The sequence below is a fragment of the Myotis davidii genome, unplaced genomic scaffold, assembly GCF_000327345.1.
Source record: "Myotis davidii unplaced genomic scaffold, ASM32734v1 scaffold2982, whole genome shotgun sequence".
Lineage (NCBI taxonomy): Eukaryota > Metazoa > Chordata > Mammalia > Chiroptera > Vespertilionidae > Myotis > Myotis davidii.
The window spans coordinates 36,563-59,870 of record NW_006293440.1 but is presented as its reverse complement, the minus strand read 5'-3'; the positions used below and the strand labels follow the sequence as shown (position 1 = coordinate 59,870).

At 37.2% G+C, this 23,308-nt stretch overlaps 1 protein-coding gene across 1 annotated transcript in view; it reads right to left on the bottom strand.

Moving 5' to 3' along the window:
• Positions 1-23,308, bottom strand: part of ZRANB3 (zinc finger, RAN-binding domain containing 3) — a gene marked incomplete at its 3' end in the record, with an annotated part of 109,642 nt that overhangs the window by 60,256 nt on the left and 26,078 nt on the right. The window contains exon 3 of the mRNA XM_006767144.1: positions 16,684-16,702. Within this exon, the coding sequence (XP_006767207.1) occupies positions 16,684-16,702 (19 nt within the window). The remainder of the gene's footprint in view (positions 1-16,683; positions 16,703-23,308) is intronic.

Below are 23,308 nucleotides of genomic sequence, written 5' to 3'. Positions count from 1 at the left end.
TAGGAATAAACCTCACTAAAGAGGTAAAAGAGCTCTATTCAGAAAACTGCAGGATGTTGAAAAAAGAGATAGAGGAAGACATAAACAGATAGAAGAACATACCGTGTTCATGGATTGGTAGACTCAACATCATTAAAATGTCCATCTATAGATTCAATGCACTCCCCATTAAAATTCCAACGGCATATTTCACAGACCTAGAATGAACTCTCCAAAATTTATCTGGAATAAAAAAAGACCCCAAATAGCTGCAGCAATTCTGAAAAAGGCTAATTTTTTAAAAAAGATTTCGGATTGATTTTTAGAGAGAGAGGAAGGGAGTATGTGTGAGAGAGAGAAATCTATTGGCTGCCTCCTACGTGCCCCATACCAGGGATCAAGCCCGAAACCTCGGCATGTGCCCTGACTGGGAATAGAACTGGCAACACTTCAGTGCACTGGAGGATGCCAAACCAACTGAGCTACACCGGCCAGGGCGAAAAAGATTGACTTTAGAAGTTTAATAAAAAGGGAATCTAATTGGTACATTGCTTTGACTACCTGCTGTGTTAATCAATTAAGGTACTATATTTAAGTAGCTATGAGCAAAACCTAATTGTTTAACATTTGGAAGAATAAATAACTGCCATCACTAAAATTTCTAATAATGAACACAGAGAAATCATATGTAATGCATCCTTAAAGGAAAGAAAAATATATGAAAACTACAAAATATTTCATGTAGTATAATATTGGACATATGCTGATCACAACTGTAAACAAAGCAATCTTTCAAAAGTACATGAAAACAAGGAGTGTGGTGCTTTATATTCTTCTTTTAAAAAATGTGGCAACACTGTAATTAATTTGAAGACATCAGAATTGAGAATAAAGAATCTTATGTTAAAATCCACACCAGCATATGTACATAATATTTTCTTCAATTATACAACAGAAAAAATTGTCCTGGAAGTGAAGTAAATAAATAATGCCACCACTTATTTGTGACAACAGGAAAATTACTTCTTTTAAAATAAGGGATCAAATGCAAATCAACCAAAGCAAATCAATCAATAGCTTCAGAGGCAAAGTTTTTGCAAGACTATTAGCATGCTTTCAGTTGAACCAGTACTTGTATTAATCAGTCAATTCACGTGTTGATACATAGCAACTTGAAATCTCAACCCAGTCATTTTTTTAAAATATTTATTACGCAATGTCAAAGATTCACTACTCAGATTCAGAACTGAGACCCTTTTAAGATAGATCTCATATATATTACAAAGAAAGTAAAAACGAAGTCTCAAATTTTTTTTTACAAATAAGAATTAACTTACTTAAATGATTACATAAAATGAAAAGAAAACAGCAAGAAGAAACAAAATGCTAATCACAACTTCTACCAGTTGCCAAAATGCCACTACTGACTAAAAATGGAGCCCTAATAAGTTGGGTAGATAGTTTCAAAGGTTAAAAAGTACAGGATGGCCACCAAAGCTAATAGGCTGGAGTATTATTACTGAAACTGAAGCAAGAACATGATCACATAAGTCTGAGAAGTCAACATATCATTCTATGAAAAAAATATGGAATATTAACAAAAAATTAACATTGCTGTTTAAATTTGCTTAGGTCTTATAAAGAAAATGGTTCAAAATGGCGTCCCTCATAGTAAAAGCCAATGATACCAAACTTAGAGATAATACCTGATTTAATTGCAGTTTTGACCTCTCTCAGAAACATAATCTTTTTTTTTCTTTTTTTAAAACATATTTTTATTGATTTCAGAGAGAAAGGAAGAGGAAGAGAGATAGAAACATCAATGATGAGAAAGAATCATTGATCAGCTGCGTCCTGCATGCCCCCCACTGAGGATGGAGCCCACAACTCAGGCTCCAGGAATTCCTGACTAGGAATCGAACACGGGACCTCCTGCTTCATAGGTTGACGCTCAACCATTGTGCAACACTGGCAAGGCCAGAAACATAATCAACCGGACTGGAATCTTCTGGCCAACCACCAATAAGATAGTCTGTCACTGTGGGCTCTCTCCATCCTCCATAGAAAGAAGAGTCAGTCTACACGATAAAAACCCTTTCAATTCTTTTCCCCCAAAGAAAAGATGTCCAGGCCCCAAAATAATCCTTTCTTTTGTTAATACCTCCCTTGCCCTATCCTTCCTATAAAAACCTTCCATTTTGGCCCCTCCATTGTGGCTCGGTGGTTGAGCATTGAATTATGAACCAGGAGGTCATGATTCAATTCCCAGTCAGGGCACATGGCTGGGTTGCGAGCTCAATCCTCAGTGTGGGGCATGCAGGAGGCAGCCGATCAATGATTCGTTCTCATCAGTGATGTTTCTATCTCTCTCTCCCTCTCCCTTCCTCTCTGAAATCAATAAAATAAAAATAAATACATATATAAAAAACCTTCCATTTTGTACAACCTTTGAGAGTGTCCTTCTAATTGCTAGATGGGATACTGCCAGATTCATGAATCACTTAATAAAGCCAATTAGATCTTCACATTTACTTGGTTGCATTTTGTTTTTTTAACAGGTACAAAGGAGAAAAAAGGACTACCAAAGAATAAGAAGGATAAAACCATGGATATTTTTAAAAAGTATTTATTACTTAATAATTAAGTTTTATGTTTAGAGAATATTTACAGAGATGATTTTTGGGGTTTTTTTTTGGTCTGGAAACAACCACAAGGTAGATTTTCTTGGGTCCAAATTATATAGTTTACTTCTCTAGAGTAGAAGTTATATAGACAAAGTTACAGATACTTTCTCCTAAAACACAATGTTACATGAACCACAGGGAATTACTATAGCAAGATGAAATATTTGGTTTCTGACATTTTTATTGGCTAGGAATGCCCCTTGTTTTCTCAATATAACTAACTATGTTATTGGATAATTCCTCTGCTATTTCCCTTCATTTGTCTTCTGCTAGCACTAATACTGGTTCAAAAAACTCTCAAAAGAATCCATGTGCAGAAAAGTCTCAAAAGTGTTTAGCCCATCAATTTTAATCTACAAAAAGAAATAAAGTATGTCAAAATTATGATAATGGCATCATAAGTTAGTAACATTCCTCATTTGTTAAATATTACCCATATCAAAATGACTGGTTTTGTGGAACCAGTAGACTAGAGAAAAAATGTAATATATCTCAATTTCAGAAAATTGAATGAAAATGACATCTAAGAAAATCTTTCTAAGAAATAAATTCAAATTTGGTTTAGAATCAAAATAAATGGTTACTTCATACACGTTTCTGCCGGGGAAGGGGTTAAACCTGGGCTTCATTTTATTTTACTGAAATATTAGTGACATCAAAAGTAGAGAAAATAGTTCATTTAAGTCATAGTTAACACTATTTCATATACTAATAAGGTAAAGAAAATAAAAAAATATTATGAATATTTTAGAATAAAAAAATAATCAATATTAGGAATTAATGTTAGAATTTATAAAGTAAAATAACAATTAATGACATATTATGAAATAACCTAAAATATGGATTTTAATGAAAATGTACTAAAAATCACAAGAATATTCAGTTAGTAGTATTTATTCATTTATTCTTTCTAATATCACTTATTATTAATAGCCTCATTACTAATGTTAATAAAAATAGAGTCATTTTTGGAAACTTTTAGGGAAGAAAAAGGCCTTGGAGTACCAAAAATGAAGAATAAGAAGCAGACACAATTTGAAACGAAGAGATTTAAGGAAGGGGCCTAACTTGTCTCAGTAGTTGATAGCCTTGATTAACTGAATAAAGGTTATATTATGGGTAGTGTATAATGTTTAAAGAAGAAGAATATAGAGAGAATATGGAAAAAATCTTCCATTAAAAATTGTGATGGTAAAAAAATTTGGATGCTTGGTGGTCCTAAAAACTTTGACTCTAGAAACATCTAATTTCCTATAGGCTTAAATACATAAAAGCTCAAACAGGGAAATACCATCTTCATTAAAGAAATAAATTTCTAATTAAACTGTCTGATTTTAGAATTTGAAAGAAGAAAATGATATTAAACCTTTCAGAAAATGAAAAAGGTTGAATAATTTTACTAAAAATTGTGGATCACTTATGAGTAAAATTAGACAAAGGTTAAGAAAGATACTGACTTCACATCACTGTAACATATAAAAAGAAGACACTAAAAATCTAGAAAAGCAGCCTTAAACTTTTAAAAAGCAGTGTAATCCTTTTTTAAAGAAAACATTCCACAGAAACTCAACATTTATAAAGCTGCAAAAGTGAGGCAGCAGCTGTGGCTGAAGTAAAGCAGGGACCTCACGGCCCCATATCCTGCATCTAACCTCAGTTCCGTGAAACAGAGTTCTGTGAAATGCACCTCACAAACCATGAAAGGTTCCCCAGTCAATAACCTCAGGGGTTTTTTTGTGGGGGATTTTCAGTGCTAGTTTCCTACTTACTTCTTCCTGAAGGCCCACCTCAAATTTACCTCCTTCACAAAACCTCTGACTTAAGCTGGAATTAATGGTTACTTCTACAAAAGTAGCATAGAATTTATATTATAAACTTCATTTCCAGGATTCCTAGTACCCTACCTTGTACACTGACCACACAGAGGCATACACCACCCCTACCCTTCCATTCCTGACTGGAAGCTTCTTAGGAGGTGGGCATGGTTTTTAATCTATATTCCCAAGACTCTCGATAATATTTATTTGTTGAATATAGGAGTAAAGGTACGTTAATCAATACCTAAAGGAAAAAATGGCTTTAAAATGTTCTAACGTATAGAAATAAGACCTGGACTGATAACAAACCCTAGCAGCTCTCTGGAAAGTGTGGAGCTTTATAAATATTCATAGTTGTTGCCCAATTCCCAGTGCAGCTGTGGTCCCTCTGGGATTTTAAGTTTTGTGGAAACATAAGCCCATTACCAAAAAAGGAAAAGCAGATTATAGGCTGATATTTAATTTTAAATCATTTCTATTCATTAAGAACAATCCATTTAATAAAAACTGGTGAGGCAGAAATATTTGCAGGATCCTCCTTTATACTAAACTCGGAAGTGTTAATGTATAATAACGGTGATTCACAGGGAAATAACGGCAGTAGTGCTTTGTGCCTTAAGATGCTTATGTGAACAGTAAACATGATATTCCAGGAAGTTGCTTTGTGTCTGGCTCTATCTGTGTAGGATTTAACTCACCATTACTGTCACCCCTGCTTTTCATTTTGAATTTTGTCCAAGACTATTGAGAGAACATTGTAATAACACAGCTGGGCAAAACAGCAGGAGCCCTAAACAAAATTACATCTGCCACCAAAGAAATTAGGGTAAACTTCTTTAAAATTGAAAATGTAATCAGTTGCATTTATATGTTGCTATTGTTCAAGATAAAAAATTTCAGACTGAAGAATGACTTGAAGGACAGCAAGAGGACTCTATGCTAGACATTTTAGTAACTTTTTTTTAAAAAAGGCCCCCATGCTCCAAAACTCGCGTTAATGAGTGTTTTCTCCATTACCTTCATGTCCTAGGCCCGTGGTTGGCAAACTGCGGCTCACGAGTCACATGCGGCTCTTTGGCCCCTTGAGTGTGGCTCTCCGTAAGCCTTAGGAGTACCCTAATTAAGTTAATAACAATATATCTACCTATATAGTTTAAGTTTAAAAAATTTGGCTCTCAAAAGAAATTTCAATCGTTGTACTGTTGATATTTGGCTCTGTTGAATAAGGAGTTTGCCGACCACTGTCCTAGGTTAACTGGAGATGGGCAGCAGTGGGTTGTGGACCTGATTTAAAGTACTGGTGACGAGTAGACAAGATGTCCCTGTTGTTCAGATGAAGAGGTATCTCTTGATAAGCTCACATGGTCTCAATAACTTAATAACTTAATAAAACAGCAGATGTTCTTTTTGTTTTTCTCTCTCTTATTTATTTATTCAGAAGAAATTAATTGGAAATCTACTATTTCCCAGGCACTGCTAGGTGGACATCACTTGATTCCTAGGTGCTCCAATCTATAAGAGAGAACCAGGTAAGCGCAGAACATAATTTAAACCAGAGAATTGAGAGCAGAGAGCAACCAAAAGGCATCAATTATGGTGATGCTAAAGAGGAAGTGATAACTAGAGAGGATTTTGAATGATGATTTCATTAGGTGGACTTGGCAAAGGACTGAATACAAATGGAAAGGAATCAGGAAAAAAATCCCAGCCTATACAGAGATATCTAAGCATAGAAAGTCATGGTGTTTGGGGATAGGAGAAAAGGGGAAATGAATAGCTGAGAAATATCCGTCCTGTTCCTTACATAAGTAATCTCATGAGAAAAGTATCATTATTCCCTACTTTACACAAGGAAACTGAGGCTCAGAGAACTTAATTAACCTGTCCAATATGACAATAGTAGTAAGTGGTAGTATGACCATAAGTAGAGAGATGAAAATGTCACTAAAATTTATGCCGGAGAAGAGCAGGAGAAAATGTAAGGAATAGGTAGTGGTTAGGTTGTAAAATGCACAGGCTGGGCTGAGGGACCCCCTACCCCCGAGTGCACAAATTTTTGTGCACCGGGCCTCTAGTCCTATCTAATAAAAGAGTAATATCCAAGTTAACCATCACTCTGTGACAAAGATGGCAGCGCCCATAGCAGCCGGGGTAGGACGCTGGCGGCGTCGCCCCAGCAACATGAGCCCAGCAGGTAAGTGCGGCCCACAGGCAGCATCCAGCAGTGCCTGCTTGGCCATTGCCGTGGCAACCCGGGAGCAGGCAAGCGCAGCCTGCTGGCAGCACCCAGCAGGACCTGCTTGGCTGTCACTGCGGCGACCCGGGAGCAGGCAAGCACAGCCCGCAGGCAGCACCCAGCAGCGCCTGCTTGGCCGTCGCTGTGGTGTGGAACAGGCAGGCCCCGCAGAGAGCAGAGAACCACGGGGAGCAGGCCTAAGCTGTCAGTAGGACATACTCTGAGGGCTCCCGGATTGGAGAGAGTGCAGGTTGGGCTGAGGGACTCCCCACCCCCACGCACAAATTTTGTGCACTGGGCCTCTAGTTCAACCATAAAAAGAATGAAGTCTTGCTATTTGTTACAACATGGATGGACCTTGAGGGCATTGTGCTAAGCGAAATAAGTCAGACAGAGAAAGACAATTACCATATGATCTCACTTATATGGAAAATTAAAATAAAAAAACAAAGCTGGCATGGCTCAGTGGTTGATCATGGACCTATGAATCAGGAGGTGACAAGTGGATTCCTGGTCAAGGCACATGCCCAGGTTATGGGTTCAATCCCCATTGTGGGGCGTGCAGCAGCAGCTGATCAATGATTTTCTCCCATCATTGATGTTTCTATCTCTCTCTCCCTTTCCCTTCCTCTCTGAAATCAATAAAAATATATTTTAAAAAACAAAACAAGACAAAACTGAGTTCATATACAGAGAACAGATTTGTAGTCGCCAGAGGTGGGGGGGTTGTGAGTGGGTGAAATGGCTGAAAGCAGTCAAAGGTACAAACTTCCAGTTATAAAATAAAATAAGTTATAGGGATGTAATGCATAACATGGTAAGCACATTCAATAATACTACATATTTAAAAGTTGCTAAGAGAATGGATCCTAAAATTCTCAATTAAATGTAGTTAACTGTATGGTGATGAATGTTAATTAACTTAATGTGGTGCTCATTTCAAATGTCAAGTTGTATACCGGAAACTAATTTAATGTTATATGTCAATTATACCTCACAAAAAAAAAAAAAGAAAATTTCTGATGAAAAAATTTAAAGACAGCCTTAGCCTGTTTGGCCCACAGGATAGAGCATTGGCCTATAGACTAAAGGGTTCCGGGTTTGATTCCGGTCAAGAGCACATACCTCAGTTGTAGGCTCAATCCCTGGCGCTAGTCTGGGCGCATATAGGAGGCAACCAATTGATGTTTCTCTCTCACATCAATGTTTCTCTCTCTGTCTCTTGCTCCCCCTTCCACTCTCTCTTACTAACAACAACAAAATGGGAAAATATTCTCTGAGCATTAACAAAAAAATAAAAAAACATATCAAAGACATTCTAAATAAATGGAGACATATTTTGTATTCATGGACCAAAGACTTAAATTGTTAAGGTCTATTTCCAACTAGACCTATTATTTCAGTGCTATCCCAATCAAAATCCCAGCAAGCTGTTTTGTACATGAGAAGCTGATTCTAAAATGTATATGGAAAAGGTGAAGGGATTAAGAAGTACAAACAATCACAGGGATGCACAGTACAGCATAGAGAATATAGTCAATAATATTGTAATAACTAAGTATGTTGCCAGATGGGTATTTGAAATATCGGGAGATCACTTCGTAAACTATGTATATGATTGTCTAACCACTATGCTATACACCTGAAATTAATATAAAATAATACTGAATGTCAACTATAATTGAAAAAATAAAATTTAGAAAAAATATATACAGAAAGACAAAGAACCTAGAAGAGCTAACACAGTACTGAAGAAGACGAACAAAGTTAGACAACTCACACTACCCCATTTCAAGAATTACTATAAGGCTACAATAATTAAGACAGTGTGGTGCTCCTGAAATAATAGACACAGCTCAATGGAACAGAAGAGAGACCCCCGAAACAGACCCATACAAATAGTCAACTGATCTTGGACAAAGAAGAAAAGGTAATTTAGTGGAGAAAGAATAGTCTTTTCAACAAATGGTGCTGGAACAACTTGGCATCCATACATAAATGTATTATAAATATATGAAACAAGCTCACTGAAGGGAGTAGAGGAATAAGGTGCTAACCTATGCAATTTCAGGAGTGGAATTTGTAAGAATAAAGGTAAAAGGAACTGTTCTTAAGCACTGAACGCTAGTTACTAATTTTCTTTTCCATGAGGACACAGGTGAACAATGCTAAAACCATCATCGATGTATACTGGTATTTAACAATTAAATAAATGTATGGCAGATGGTAGGAGCCAGAGAGGTTACAGATAAGTGAGGGGGAGGAGCTACAATGATCCATGAGTAATTGATTAGTTAGAAACATCAGTATGAACTCATGTTTAGCTTAATTACAGATACAGATAGTTAAATATTAGTATTTATAAATATGTGCATATACACATATTAGTATAAACACATTTATCTCCTTGCTCTATCAGCTGAGGGAAGCGAGTAGAAATGAGTATACCTGGCACCTAGCTCCTGGTTCTAATATTCCCCAATAAAAGGAACAGGGATTCTTGGAGAAATGACTGATTCTGGTACTGGCTCAGGAAATATACAATATGAGCCTGGAACATCCTGTACTGCCAGAAAGAAGAAAATGCTAAAAAACAAAAACAAATAAACAACAACAACAAAACACCCCAAATCCCAAACAGAACAGCGCACAATGCAGAAGTTATGTCAAAGGGACACAGGAGTGAATTTAAAGAGCACCCACAAACAAAATTGGAACAATTTGAGCAAAAGAGATAAAAAGTAGTATTGGATAATGACCCAAAATATAAAATGAATAACCATGAGTCTATACTGATATACATAATAAAGTAAATGAATAAATGAATGAATTCCAAATAATTTATGTATTTACTCCACCTTTAAGGAAGTGGTCTGTAACTCCCCATTCTTTAAACATGGGCTGCATATAGTTGCCTTCTTTCAAAAAATACAGTATAGAAAAGGAGAAAAGAAACCCTAGTAAGTTTACAGTGGAGAAACCTGACAAGCAGGTGATCAAGGTCAATATCAACAGTGATAAATCATGTTAATTGTATGTGCTTGATATGACATGATGACAATAACACTACCTCTGTGGTCCTCCTCCCCAAACAACATTACCCCAGTCCGTTGAAAACATCAGACAAATCCTGATTAAGGGATATTCTATAAAATACTGAACCATTAATTCTCAAAACTGTAAAGATTTTCAAAAACAAGGCAAGTCTGAGAAACTGTTGTATCCAACAGCAGCCTAAGTAGAAATGACTACTAAATTAATGTGTATCCTGAGTGGAATCCTGGAACAAAAAAAGGACATGAGAAAAAAGGTAAGAAACTCTAACGTATGGTCTGTAGTTAACAACAACATATGAATATTGGTTCTTTAATTGAGACATGTAGACCATACTAATTTAGGATATTAACAATAGGGGACTGGATATAGGACTGTAAAACCATTATAAAATTTAAAATTTTTAAGAAAGGACATCCAGAAACTAATCAAGCTGGCCTTAGAAATAAGGAAAGGAAGGAAGCAGGCAAGTGATACTGATTGAAAGGAGTACAGATAGCACAAAATGTTAATGCTATCGCCTTCATTCTAACATGCAGCTTCATTGATTTGTACACTGTGTCCTGCAGATTCTTCTGTGACCAAGAATCCTGCTTCAAAATACAGCAAGTCTGGCACCTGGAGACCTTGCATAGAATAGTAATAGGTAGAGAGACTTGGGAACTGGATGATTTCAGGCTAATATTAGTTTCTAGCTTATTCTCCTATACATTCTTGGGCTATTTACTTGACCTATCTGTGCCTCAGCTTTCTCACATGCAACATGAGAATAATAATAATACCCCGTTGAATTGTTGTGAGCATGGGATAAATTAATGCATGTAAAGAACTAGAGTAGAACCTGGTATGTATGTGTTAATTGTTAACAATTTAATCAGTTCATTCATTCAACAACAATGTAGTAACAACCAAGAGGGGTGATGAATTCTAAAGAGTACGAGCTCAAAGGAGGATACATTAAATTCAACTTGGCCTGGTAAAGGGAAAGCAGGATTTGTAAAAGCAAATGGAATAAAAATTTCCATCTCAGCTTACTTTGTCAAACCAGACAAGGCTTACATAAAATGAAAACTAAAATTATTCACGTCTAGTTTAATTTCTTAGTCCTCAAAGCTGTAAATTAATGTTGGCAAAGTCTGTATAACAAAACCAATCCTAAGGTCTGCTGTGTAGAAATAACCATCCAAAGGGTTCTCCAGTGTTTCCAGTCACCTACACATTTCTGCCTGCAGAGAAACTGACAAGGTTTTCCAAAGCTGACTTCAGCCTGCAGACATGCTCTGCCAGCACTGAGCAGGTCCCACCACCTCCCCCTTCCAAACTCCTCTTCCAGAGAAGCACTCTGACCAAAGAAAAGCAACCATAATGATAAGTATAGGGCCTTTCTTCCAAATATTTATCTATTTATATGGCACAAAATAGCCATAAAAGAAGCCACACCAAATAGCTTGGCCTTGACAAAAGGTTTCCTTTTCTTTTGAAAAAGGAAGGAAAACAATGCTCTATTTGTGTTTTTTTTTGTTGTGTTTTTTTTTTAATATTTTATTGATTTTTTACAGAGAGGAAGGGAGAGGGATAGAGAGTTAGAAACATCGATGAGAGAGAAACATCGATCAGCTGCCTCCTGCACACTCCCCACTGGGGATGTGCCCACAGCCCAGGTACATGCCCTTGACCGGAATCGAACCTGGGACCTTTCAGTCCGCAGGCCGACGCTCTATCCACTGAGCCAAACCGGTTTCGGCAACAATGCTCTATTTGGTATCCCATCCTGCCCACCCCGCAAATGTTTTCTCAGGTGTCAGGAAAAATATTAAAAAATATACATATTTTTATGTGTGTATGTGTATTTTGGGAGGGGGGCTAAAGTAAAGCACTAGAAAAAAGTGGTACCTATAAGAAAAGTAGGAATTTTCTGACTTTGATAATAGACACTATAAACAAGAGAATACGGAATCCATGTACTGATGAAGTTTTGTCCATTATGACACACTACTGGCTATTGATGTAAATCCAAGATGGTAATCCCATCTCGCTAAGTAAAAACTCCTCTTATAACTAACATTATAAAGTTTTCTAAATACTAAGTTTCTATAAAGAATAATAGCCTTTCAACACTTGACAAATAAGGTAGGAAGTGTGTAGTTTTAATATTTTCCCCCATATATATCCAACTAAATTACCTGGTTTGTGTTAATGTGAAATTATTTTTCACTATTAAAATCTTTTATGAATAAACATTTTCAATAATTTTCAACTGGAGAACAACAAAACAAGCACACAGTAGTTCAAAAGTAATTATTGAAAGCAATTAAGATAATAGTGCAACAGCCTGACTACAGACTATGGTCTGAAGTCCATCATTTATGGAATATGAATTCACAAGTTTCTGTACATTCACTACATAGCCCTTGAAACAATTGCATTAAACCAAGAAGGGGAGAAAAGAAGTAATTAAAGCAGTTTAAGCTAGACCTGGCTGGGAGGCTCAGTTGGTTGAAGTGTCATCCCCTACACCAAAAAGGTTGCCTGTTTGATTCCGGTCAGGGTTCCATACCCTGTAGGGGCGTGAATGGGAGGCAACTGATCAATGTTCCTCTCTCACATCGATTTTTTTTTTCTCTCTCTCCCTTTCTCTTTCTCTAAAATCAACAAACATATCCTTCAGTGAGGCTTTTTTAAAAAACAAAACAGGTAAATCTATGTTGCAAAATTAATTTTATTAAAAGTTATAGCTCTGTTGGTTATTTGAAGTATTGTTTTATAACTGAAATACACAATGATCACACACTTAGACAATTAAACAGCACTTAAATCATCATTCTAATTAAAGTTAATAATTACTTTATACACAGTAGATTATATAATTCCACAAAGATTGGATAGATTAGAAAAAGATAATAGTGAAAAAACAGTAGAAGAAGGGGGAGTAATACCAGTGAAAGAAGCCATTTGTTTTCAAAGCCAGGAGGAAACATCACAGCAGACAGCTAAATTACACAATTCTCCAAGTGGGTATTCAAGCATCTAAAAAAAGGAAGTTCAATAACAGAGATGCAAAATTGCTCTCCTAAGGCTTTTAGAGACTTGATGAGTCAAACAGTCATCATATCAAACTATATTTTTTAATTTGAAAATCAAAAAGTGGTTGACCTCCAAATTATAAACAGCATTTCCTTCTCTGACTTCACCACAATTTTGTGATAAAAGCAAGAGAAAGAGAACAGAATTAGGAAACAGAATGAAGGTCAAACCAGAGTTCATATAATTTACATACATACAAGTTCTTTCCACTTCAATACTTTTAATTTACTAACTAACTTCTATCCATACTAGCTCAGTAAAGATTTCATAAAAATAGCATTTTAACTCTACCACTACCAGAGGACATCAGTGATTGTGGGTGGGGATCTTAGACTTGTACATAATACTGTTTATTTCTGTAGCCTGTTTTTGTATTCATTTGTAAAGTTGAGGATTTTGTTCTTTATTAACAGGATTTCATATAATAAGCCGCAGAAAGTCGAATAGGTGTAAAAGAATGAATCTTTAAAATGCTGGTGAAAAGGGAGATGTAATTATGATGGACACAAACGTGGAGAATTGCTTTTTAAGTATTGAGGAAATATTAAATGGTTCTTTTAAGTTAATTAAATTAAAAAATAAGGAAGGCTTTGAAAGGAAGATCACAAATCACTCAACATGGGACAAGTACTATGTGACTGTAAATAAAAGAAACTGAGGAAAAGCAATAATGTAAAACCTCTTGCTAGCTAAGGGTTCATCATGAACTCTCCATAATCCTTAGTCTAATGTTAACTGAGGAGAAGATACAAGTTTGTTGGAAAATAGAAGAGTTACGGTACTGATTAAGTGTTTATTTCAACCCATGAAAGATTCCATAGATTTAAGGCCTATTCACATCTCTAAGACAGGAGTGGGGAACCTTTTTTTTTTTTGCCAAGGGCCAGATGGATAGCATAACATCATTTGAGGGCCATACAAAATTATCAACTTAAAAATTAGCCTGCTATATTTGGTCAAACATTTAACTCACCCCTACTAATGCCTTGGCAGGGCCAGACCAAATGATTTCTCAGGCCCTATACAGCCCATGGACCAGATGTTCCCTACCCCTGCTCTAAGATATCAAAATGAAGAACAAAGTAGCAATGACATGCCATAGCTGCTGACTTTCCCCAAAAGTTGCTTGTGGAGACTATTAAGATGGCGTTACCTTTTATAATATATTTTCTGTAAATATAAACCTGTTCTGTTACAGAAATTATTAATATACACATCCATAAATTACCACAAATATATTTTTACAGATGTTATATAGAATGGTTAGGCCTAATATTGAGATTTTGGGTGATGAGTTTATATTCCTATTGAATGCAAACATATTCAGAGAGTAAAACATATACCTCTTTCAGTTATTTTAGGTTCTCAAATTTATTATTTTATTAAGAGCCTTTTGGAATTCATCCTGTTCCAAAATGGAAATTTCTGTCATTTCCCAAATGTCTGTTCTATCTCTTCAATTGTATTGTCAAAGTCCTTCAAGGGCAATGACTATGTTTCTACCTATAACATCTAGTCTCAACGAATGTCTATAGAATAACGAATTCAAACTAAAAATTTAGGTAAATATCAGCATGACCCAAGAAACCCTTTCACATCTTAATCTTTTTTTCCCCCTCTAAAGAAGAGACTACAAAGACAAACCATTGGTGAATCTACATGTAACCAAAACCAAAAAACAGTTAGTTGACAGAATCTTTTATGGTTCCACCTATATTTTTTAAAATTCAGTAGGCATTTTCTCTTTTTTTTATTGTTTTAAGTGTATATGTTTTGCTAACATATGCTTTAAAGGTATCATGAAAGGAGCAGCACGTTTCTCAAACTGACGGTAAAATTAGAACTTTATTGATTTACTAAAAGTGTCCCGGTGCACAGATCTGTGCACACTGAAAGGAAATTAATTAGAAGAAATATTTTAATATCGCTATTTGCATCTTGCTAATGAAAAGAAAATACGATTCTACCAAATCTCCTATCTACCTACTCCAGACTCTGTGAGGATAAAATGAGATGAGGCATGTGAAAACACTTCACAAACATTTGGTTAAGCTGTAAAATGTTTGCACCTGGCCATAAAGCAAGTTGAGTTCCTGGGCTGAAGAAACTCGAAGGAGGCTAGTCCTTGGGAGAGAGGAAGGGAGAGAGGAAGCCAGGCATTGCTACGTGAAGTCATTATCTACTGAAGTCATTATCGGGCACCCACAGCCACCGTTTCCAGGCTGGGCTGGGCTGTGGGCTGCATTTTGCGCCATAGGGTCTTGGCAGCATTGGCTGCGATCTGGTGGGCTGTCACTCTGGGGTGGTGGTGGGGCCTGTGTCACACTGGGGGAAGCTGGGTGTTGGTTTGTTGGCACCAGGTCCATGGTGCCGTTTATTTATAGATGGCCAGTGCGCACCATGGCAGCTCCTGCATTGAGCGTCTTCCCCCTGGTGGTCAGTGTGCATCATAGCTACCAGTCAGACGACAGACACTTAGCCTTATATATATGTATATATATTAGAGGCCTGATGCACAAAAATTTGTGCACTGGGAGGGTGGGTCCCTCAGCCCGACCTGTGCCCTCTCACAGTCTGGGACCCCTCCAGAGATAACCACCTGCTGGCTTAGGCCTGCTCCCCAGGTCACAAATGGCATGCCCGATCCCGCGGGGCGGGCGGCGTCTGGCGCTACCTGCACTGCCTCCCCAGGTTGCAGATGGCAGGCCCAGATCCCACACTCTCTGCCCCACCTCCCCAAGTTGCAGATGGCAGGCCCGGATCCCACACTGCCTGTCCTGCCACCCCAGGTCGCACACGGGAGGCCCGGATGGTGGCGGAGTCGGTAGCAGCTCGCGCTGTCCTGCTCCACCGCCCTGGGTCGCAGATGGCAGGCCCTGATGGTGGTGGGGCAGGCGGCAGCTCACGCTGTGCCGCCCCGCCTGCAGTGTGCAAATTTAACGGTCATCTTTGTTGGGTTAATTTGCATACTCTTCTGATTGGCTGATGGGCATAGCAAAGGTACGGTCAATTAGCATCTTTGTCTTTCATTAGTGTAGATAAATATTACTCTGAGAATGAAGGAAAAGAGTATCATTGTTTATATAACAAGAATTTTCCTTTCAATGAGAAAACATGAGTATGAATATATACAAGTGCATGCCACTTAAATGTATCATATTGTTTAGTGATAATAAATACTATTTTAACATTAAGTTTTATATGAAACAATTAACCTTTAGAGAAAAATCTTCCAAGTTTAGCTTCTAGCAAGCAGTATTATGACAAGTAGAAAATAGTTATTTCATTTGGGACTGCATTTCAAAGCACATTCAAGCTTCTTTGGCTAACCATATAGAATTTTGGATCACTAATATTAATAACATGTTCCGAGTGTACACCTTGCATACACTTGCACACACCCACATTTATTCACATTCTTTTTTTAAAATCCTCACCCAAGGATATGGTTATTAATTTTACAGCGAGGGGAAAAAAGGGAGGCGGGAGAGAGAGACACACACATCAGTGTGAGAGAGAATACTGATGAGCTGTACATGCCCCAACTGGGAATGGACCTGCAACCTAGGTATGTGCCCTAACTCCAGAACATAACCTGCAACCTTTAGGTATATGTATGAGGCTCCAACCAAGTTACACTGGCCAGGGCTATTCTCATTGTTATTCTCCTGGCTGCACCCCTCCCCACCTTTTTCTGTCTCCCCCTCTCCTTTTTTCCATCTATAGAAATATAGTCATATGGAGAGACAGAGAGTATATGGTAAATAGTAGACACTAAAAATTGGTTGTGACATTTAACAAAAGACATACAAGTCATGGAAACACTTACTTCATCAGCCACCATGCACCTGGAAAAAAGAAAAATAAAACGAAATTAATTTCTTAATTATCAAAGTCAACCATTTAAAAGTTCTGATTAAGTAGCTTGCTAGAGAATAGTTTAGGGATGATAAAGTACTATGCCGGAGACAGGTGTCTGTATGTGTGCCTGAGAACAGGGGCCAGCGCCGACTTGATGAGACTCTCTGGCTGCCAACGGCATATGACTATGTGGGCTTGTCACAGCCTCAGCTGCACTGTTCGCTACTGCCCACCATGGAGACAGCTACAGTGACCCTTCAGAAATGTGAGCAAAATGGCAAGTGACTGTACCAATGAGTTCTGTCCTCCTTACCATCAAACCTTAAAATGGTCTTCCCTACAGATAAGAATACTGTATTAACGTACAAGAAAATAAATGTCAAGAAAAAGTTCCTACTTCTATTAGTTTCTTCCTTTTTCACCAATGGTCTTGACATTATATAAATTTATAAGGTTTATTTTAACATAAAACACAAATTAAGAATTTGATAATAAATATATTATCAAGGAATAAGTTACAGGTAAGATGGAATTTTGTTCTTAACCCCTTCCCCAACAATTTTTTTGTTAAAAACGTTTCTTTTTCAGACTAATTTTTTTATTTTGGTTCTATATAGTATTTTTGATGCTGGTTATGAAAACAGTTTGTAACTCGTCTTCCTATAAACCATACTTAAAAATAAAAAAATATGTCAGGTTAACTAATAAGTATTTTTATGGGAAAATAAGATAAAAATATTTTAACTGACATTTAAAGCATATGCAAGAATATAAAGTTTATTACATTTTTTACACAGAAGACTAAAAGTAGAAATGAAAAAAGCAATACTTTGAGAATCATGATTATTTCTGAAAAATTCATGTGTTTGCCTCCTTTTTTCATTTAAAAACCCAACTCAAATTTGGTGAAGATGTCATTTTGTGTATATTATTTGTTGAGCACCTACTATGTACCCAGCACTGCTCTAAGATGTAGCAGTGAATTAAAGTCATTCCCTCATAGAGGCTGCCTGGAAGAAGACAATATACAAGCATACGGTTCCAGTGGTGATAGTTCTATTAAAAACACTAAAACAAGGTAAGGCAGAATAAGGAATATAGGGGAAAATACATTTCATAGAGTGGTCAGGAACAGTCTTTATGTTAGGCAAGTTGGACAGATTTGAGCAAGTCATAAATTTAATGAGAAAGGGAATTATGAGAAAATGTAGAGGAAGATTCTTCTCAACAAAGCGATCAGCAAGACCAAAGATCCTGAGATGAGATAGTTACAATATCAGTTAAAAGGATAAGGAAGCTAATGTGAGTGAAGTGCAGTGAGATGAAAACAGTAGTAATATTACTACTAATGATAATAATGTTGGAATGCAGTTGGCTCCTGACCCTGACGGACCTTATAAACAATGGCATAGAGTTTGGATTTTCTTTGAATCCTTTGGAAAGAAGCAACATATTACCTTTTTAAAAAGACTGCTGTCGCTTATCTATATACTAGTATATAAAAGCCAAGCAACTGGAACAGTGAAACGACAAGAACAACTAGAACGATTAGTTGCTATGAGGTGTATTGCAGCGGCCAATTGGCCCGATGTGGGCCCCCACTGGCACCCCCAACTGCCCGCGGTCCCTCCCCCGGCCAGCCCCATCCCCAATCAGCCCCCATCAGGGCAGGCCAGCCAGACCCCACCCATGCACGAATTCATGCAGTGGGCCTCAAGTAGAGATTAACTGTATAAGGCAAGAACAGAAGCATAGAGAGCAGTCAGGAGACATCTGCAGTAGACCAGGAAAGAAACAATGTATGAATGAGTGGTAGAGGTGGAAGTGGTGAGAAGTGGTCAGTTTAGGTACTTTTAGAAAGTACAGTCACTGGGGTTTGATCATCATTTGGGATGGGAATGTAGAAATAAGAGAGAAAAGTCAAGAATGAATGTGAAGGTATTGGCTCAAGCAATTAACTTGTGAAAATGGTGGTGATGCCATTCACTGAGACAGGAAAGGCTGGGAGAGAATTAGGTCTGGGGACAACCACCAAAAAGTTCAGTTTGGCCTTGGCCGGGTGGCTCAGTTAGTTGAGCATTGTTCTATACACCAAAAGGTTGTGGGTTCAATTCCTGGTCAGGGCACATACCCAGGTTGCAGGTTTGATCCCAAGTTGGGGTGCGTGTGGGCAGCAACCGATCGATGTTTCTCTCTCTCTCTCTCCCCCTTATCTCTCTAAAATCAAGGATTAACTGGTGAGGATTAATGGGAGAGGATATATATATATATATATATATCCAACTTGAACTATTAAGTAGGATATGTGAGTCAGGGGAATGATAGGGACTAGAGATATAATAAATGAGGGTCATCAGAATATAAATGATAATTGGAATGAGTGAGGATACAGGATATTCTGAAATTTCACTGTGGCTTGTTCCCATCTATGTCCAACTCCATGGCCCTTAACTTTTTAAAATTAGGCCACTGCTGAGACCTGCCGGATAGTGATTGCGGTAGGGTAACATCAGAGTCAACTGGAACACAGCTAAATTGCCTGTGAGTGGCTAACCAACTGAAAAGCAGCATCGGCCCTGGGCAAAAGCTGCGGGCTGGAATAGACAAATCACTGGGACAGATGGGCTTTCAGGTACCTTGAGACCCCCGTGACGATGACCTTCCATCCCTCTGAATGTGCTGGGTTTTCCTAACGGAGACAGGTGGGTCTTCCTACTTCGGAAACTAGGAGATTTGAAGTAGATTACAGAGCACTAGGCTTCCTCAGGTACCTCTAGTGGGCTGCCTCTCCTTAAACTGTAGGCACTATTCCTTTACCAACCATTGGGATTAAATGGCTTGAGCCTGCGCTGTTTCAATAGTTCAGCAACCAGACCTGATTTCCAATGAGCCACCATAGAAAAATAACTGCCCATGTGAGAGGCACCAACATTTGAAACAGCAAAATGAGAGTGAATTATCATAACAAGAAGTGCTAGAAAAGAAAAACATGTGCACAAAAACTGTTTGAGCACTTACGGAATTCTGATGCAACACACACACACACACACACACACACACACACACACTCTAAAACTCGAAACCATGATTGTCAAACTAAAAGGAGTACATGAATTTTTTTAAAAGGATGATCATTACTGACACCTAATAAGCAGATTGGAAGATGAAGCATAAGGATTCTCTCTCAAAGCACAGGGCAGAAGGGCTGGAGCAGGACAGCACAAGATTTCACCACACTATCAGAATGGCACACAATTCAAAACTTATGAACTGTTTACTTCTGGAATTTTCTATTTAATATTTTTGAACTGCAGTTGACTGTCAGTAACTGAAACCATGGAAAGCAAAGCCTCAGATAAGGGGTGGTGACTAAATGTATTTACAAAAATAAATGACAGGCTGGGCTTGGCCCATAGACAGTAAACTGCAGACTCCTTTTTTAAGGGTGTCAGAATTCTCTTTAAATGCTGAGTTTTTGCCCTGACTGGTTTGGCTCAGTGGATAGAGCATCGTAAGGGTCCCAGGTTCGATTCCGCTCAAGGGCATGTACCTTGGTTGCGGACACATCCCCAGTGGGGAGTGTGTAGGAGGCAGCTGATCGATGTTTCTCTCTCATCGATGTTTCTAACTCTCTATCCCTCTCCCTTCCTCTCTGTGAAAAATCAATAAAATATATTTAAAAAAATAAAATAAAATAAATGCTGAGTTTTCATGTAGATTATAATCCCCCCAAATAGGAATATTCTGGATTATCTGAATAACTACTTTAAAATTAGGTGTGTGTATATTTGGTACTCTCTTTTGCATTTAGGATTGTATGAGGCATATGTTCTCCCCGCATTTGATACTTCTTACTGTGAAATACTGAAAGGATAAATATTTTTACAATAGTTATAAGAGAGAACTGTAGAAAGATCTCGAGGGAGCTGATTTTTTTAGCTCCAAACGTTAAACTTCATTATCAGTAACCATGATAGTCAATATGAAATGAAGAATTTTTTAACCATTGTTACAAACCTGTTAGATACAGTTTAGCAATGCCTCTCGGATGAATTGGTCTTTATGTGATAGAGGTAGCTATTGTGTTTCTAAATCACTCCTTAAAATTGGCCTTGGAATGTGTGCAGAGCCTGATGTTGCTTTCCCCAAATCTTTTCTTCCCTTTTCCCTCAATAATACAACCCTGAGGATGGGATCTATTTTCCAAGTTCCATTTCAGCCAGGTGTGGATGTGACACAGTGTGTGGCCAATGAGACAGCAGAGGTCACCGGGTGGTGACTGAAAAAAACTTGTTAAAATAGAGTCAACTCAGTTGGCAAGTGCCCTTTTGTCCTCTTCCTCTCTTCCTGCATAAAACAATGCTGCCAAACCTGGACCTGGAGCAGCTATCTTTGACCTACCAGAAAGGAGAGGACACCGGGATTGCAGAGGTGTGGCTCGGACATTGTGGACTACCTAACTCCAAACTTCCTGTTGGGGGAACGAGGGCAGAATAGTCCTATCTATTTTAGCCATTACGATTTGATTTTTTATTCTGTGCAGCTGGACTCAATTCCTTATCATTAAAAGGTAATACAGGATAAATGGTAAGTAGACATGAGGCTATTTCTTTTCACCATAAAACCCAACAAGCATCAATTTAGTTTCCACAAAATAACACCATCCATCATATTAAATTAATATTGTTAAATTGAATTGTCTTCGTTTTTTGGTTTACTCTTAATTTTATAAATGTGTTTTCACATAAAAAATATTTTCTAAAATCAATATGTATAAGGGAGTTGTACCTAGTTTGGAGTTTGTATTTAATATAAAACAATCTGAATAAACAATAGAGGTTTAAGGGAATTTCTTCCTTGGAAATGAGAGCCATGATTACTCGGGTACAGGGACATGCTTGAAGGTGAGGAGGAGGCATTTTGAATCCAGGCAATTGTTTAATGTTCACCAGGTCTTTCTCCCTGTAACCTTCATTGCACATTTGGGTACAAGTAACTACTTTCCTCTTCTGCCTTACAGCATTTGCCCTGAAAGGATTTGTACCATAACATCAGTAATATTTAGTACACTTACTTGTTTATATGTTTGTCTCTTGTACAGACTAAGGGTCTAGAACTATGCCTAGTGCTCAAAGCTATATTTTGTGATTGACTAAATGAATGTGTACCTGACGGTTGTTGAAATTAAAAAAACAATTTGATACATGTATATGGCCTGATTCACCTCCACATCTCCACAAGATGGAGTAAGGTATAATAGGCTCTCAGTTTGTAATAAAACTATTTAAGTTATTTCTCCATCTTCCTATCAATATTTAAGTCTCAGTGATGCACATGTCGTATTTCAGAAAGCAAATTTAATACTGGTAGTAATTTTTACTAATTATAAAATCACTTTAGACTAGACCAAGCAGACCTGATTTACTTCTTAGTTGCTTTTCATATAAACTATATTTTTGTTTGTAACTCCAAAATATTATAATGAATGTTACTGTCTAATTAAGCCCTAAAAATTCTCTACTAATTGCTGTAGGAATAATCAATGTTTTTGACCTGCAACTTTATAAACAAGAATAAATAATTATATAAAAGCTAATATAATGGTCCAATAGGAATTATTATATATCCTGAAAACAATAATTCCCTCAAAACAGCTGAAACAGACCCTTTTTTTAAAGCTATTTAGGAGGATACAGAGAATGTTTTCTATTTTTCTCTTTATTAGTAAAAGTTATAGGGTAATTTTGTGCTACTACAGTCAGTCAGACTAATGAAACATAATATTTTCAAGATATAATCTTGCAATTAGAGACTAGTTTAATTTCTTTTAAAGCTCATGAACAGAAAAAGCAATTCTTTTAAGAACTTCATCTGGATTTTGGCATACACAGGATTTGCTTATAAAACCCGCATCTCTTACATACTTTGAGATTATCATAGACTTTTATGTCCTTCCAGTATGTGACTGGTATTTCATAATGGGTAAAAGAACTAAAACAAAACACTAAATGTTATTGTAACTTGTTTTCCAAAGTCATAATATATGCAGCAAATGTGGGTTGCTTTACCAAAGTCTTTCTCCTCTTATTTCTCTATTACAGACGCTGGAATTTTCTAGGTATATCTTCCATGTGCTTCTGAACATTGCTGGGTAAGAATATGTTGTCCAGAACTACTTACGATGACGCAGTAGAAAGAAGACACGAGGAGGCTACTGAATGAGGAGCCGCCTTGGAACCACCTACTCCTGGATTCTTGTTACAAAGTATGTGATATATTAATTCTCTTTAGTAATTAAGCCATCTTGAGTTGAATTTCTATTCCTGCAGTGCATCCTAATGGAAACAGTGTTTATAAAACCAGTTTTTAATGTCAATCAAATTTCCTTTTGTTTGTAACTGCTAAATTTACTCTCCTCTGTAACTCCCCCACATCCACTGCCAGTATTTACTTAATGACAGTGAACATAGCTATTTGGATTTTATTGAATAGAATGTAACTTCAGCATCACAACAACAATAAAGTTTTTATGGTATATTTGCATTTATAATGTACTCTCTTACCTCATTTGATCACAGCTCAGCTTCCTTGGC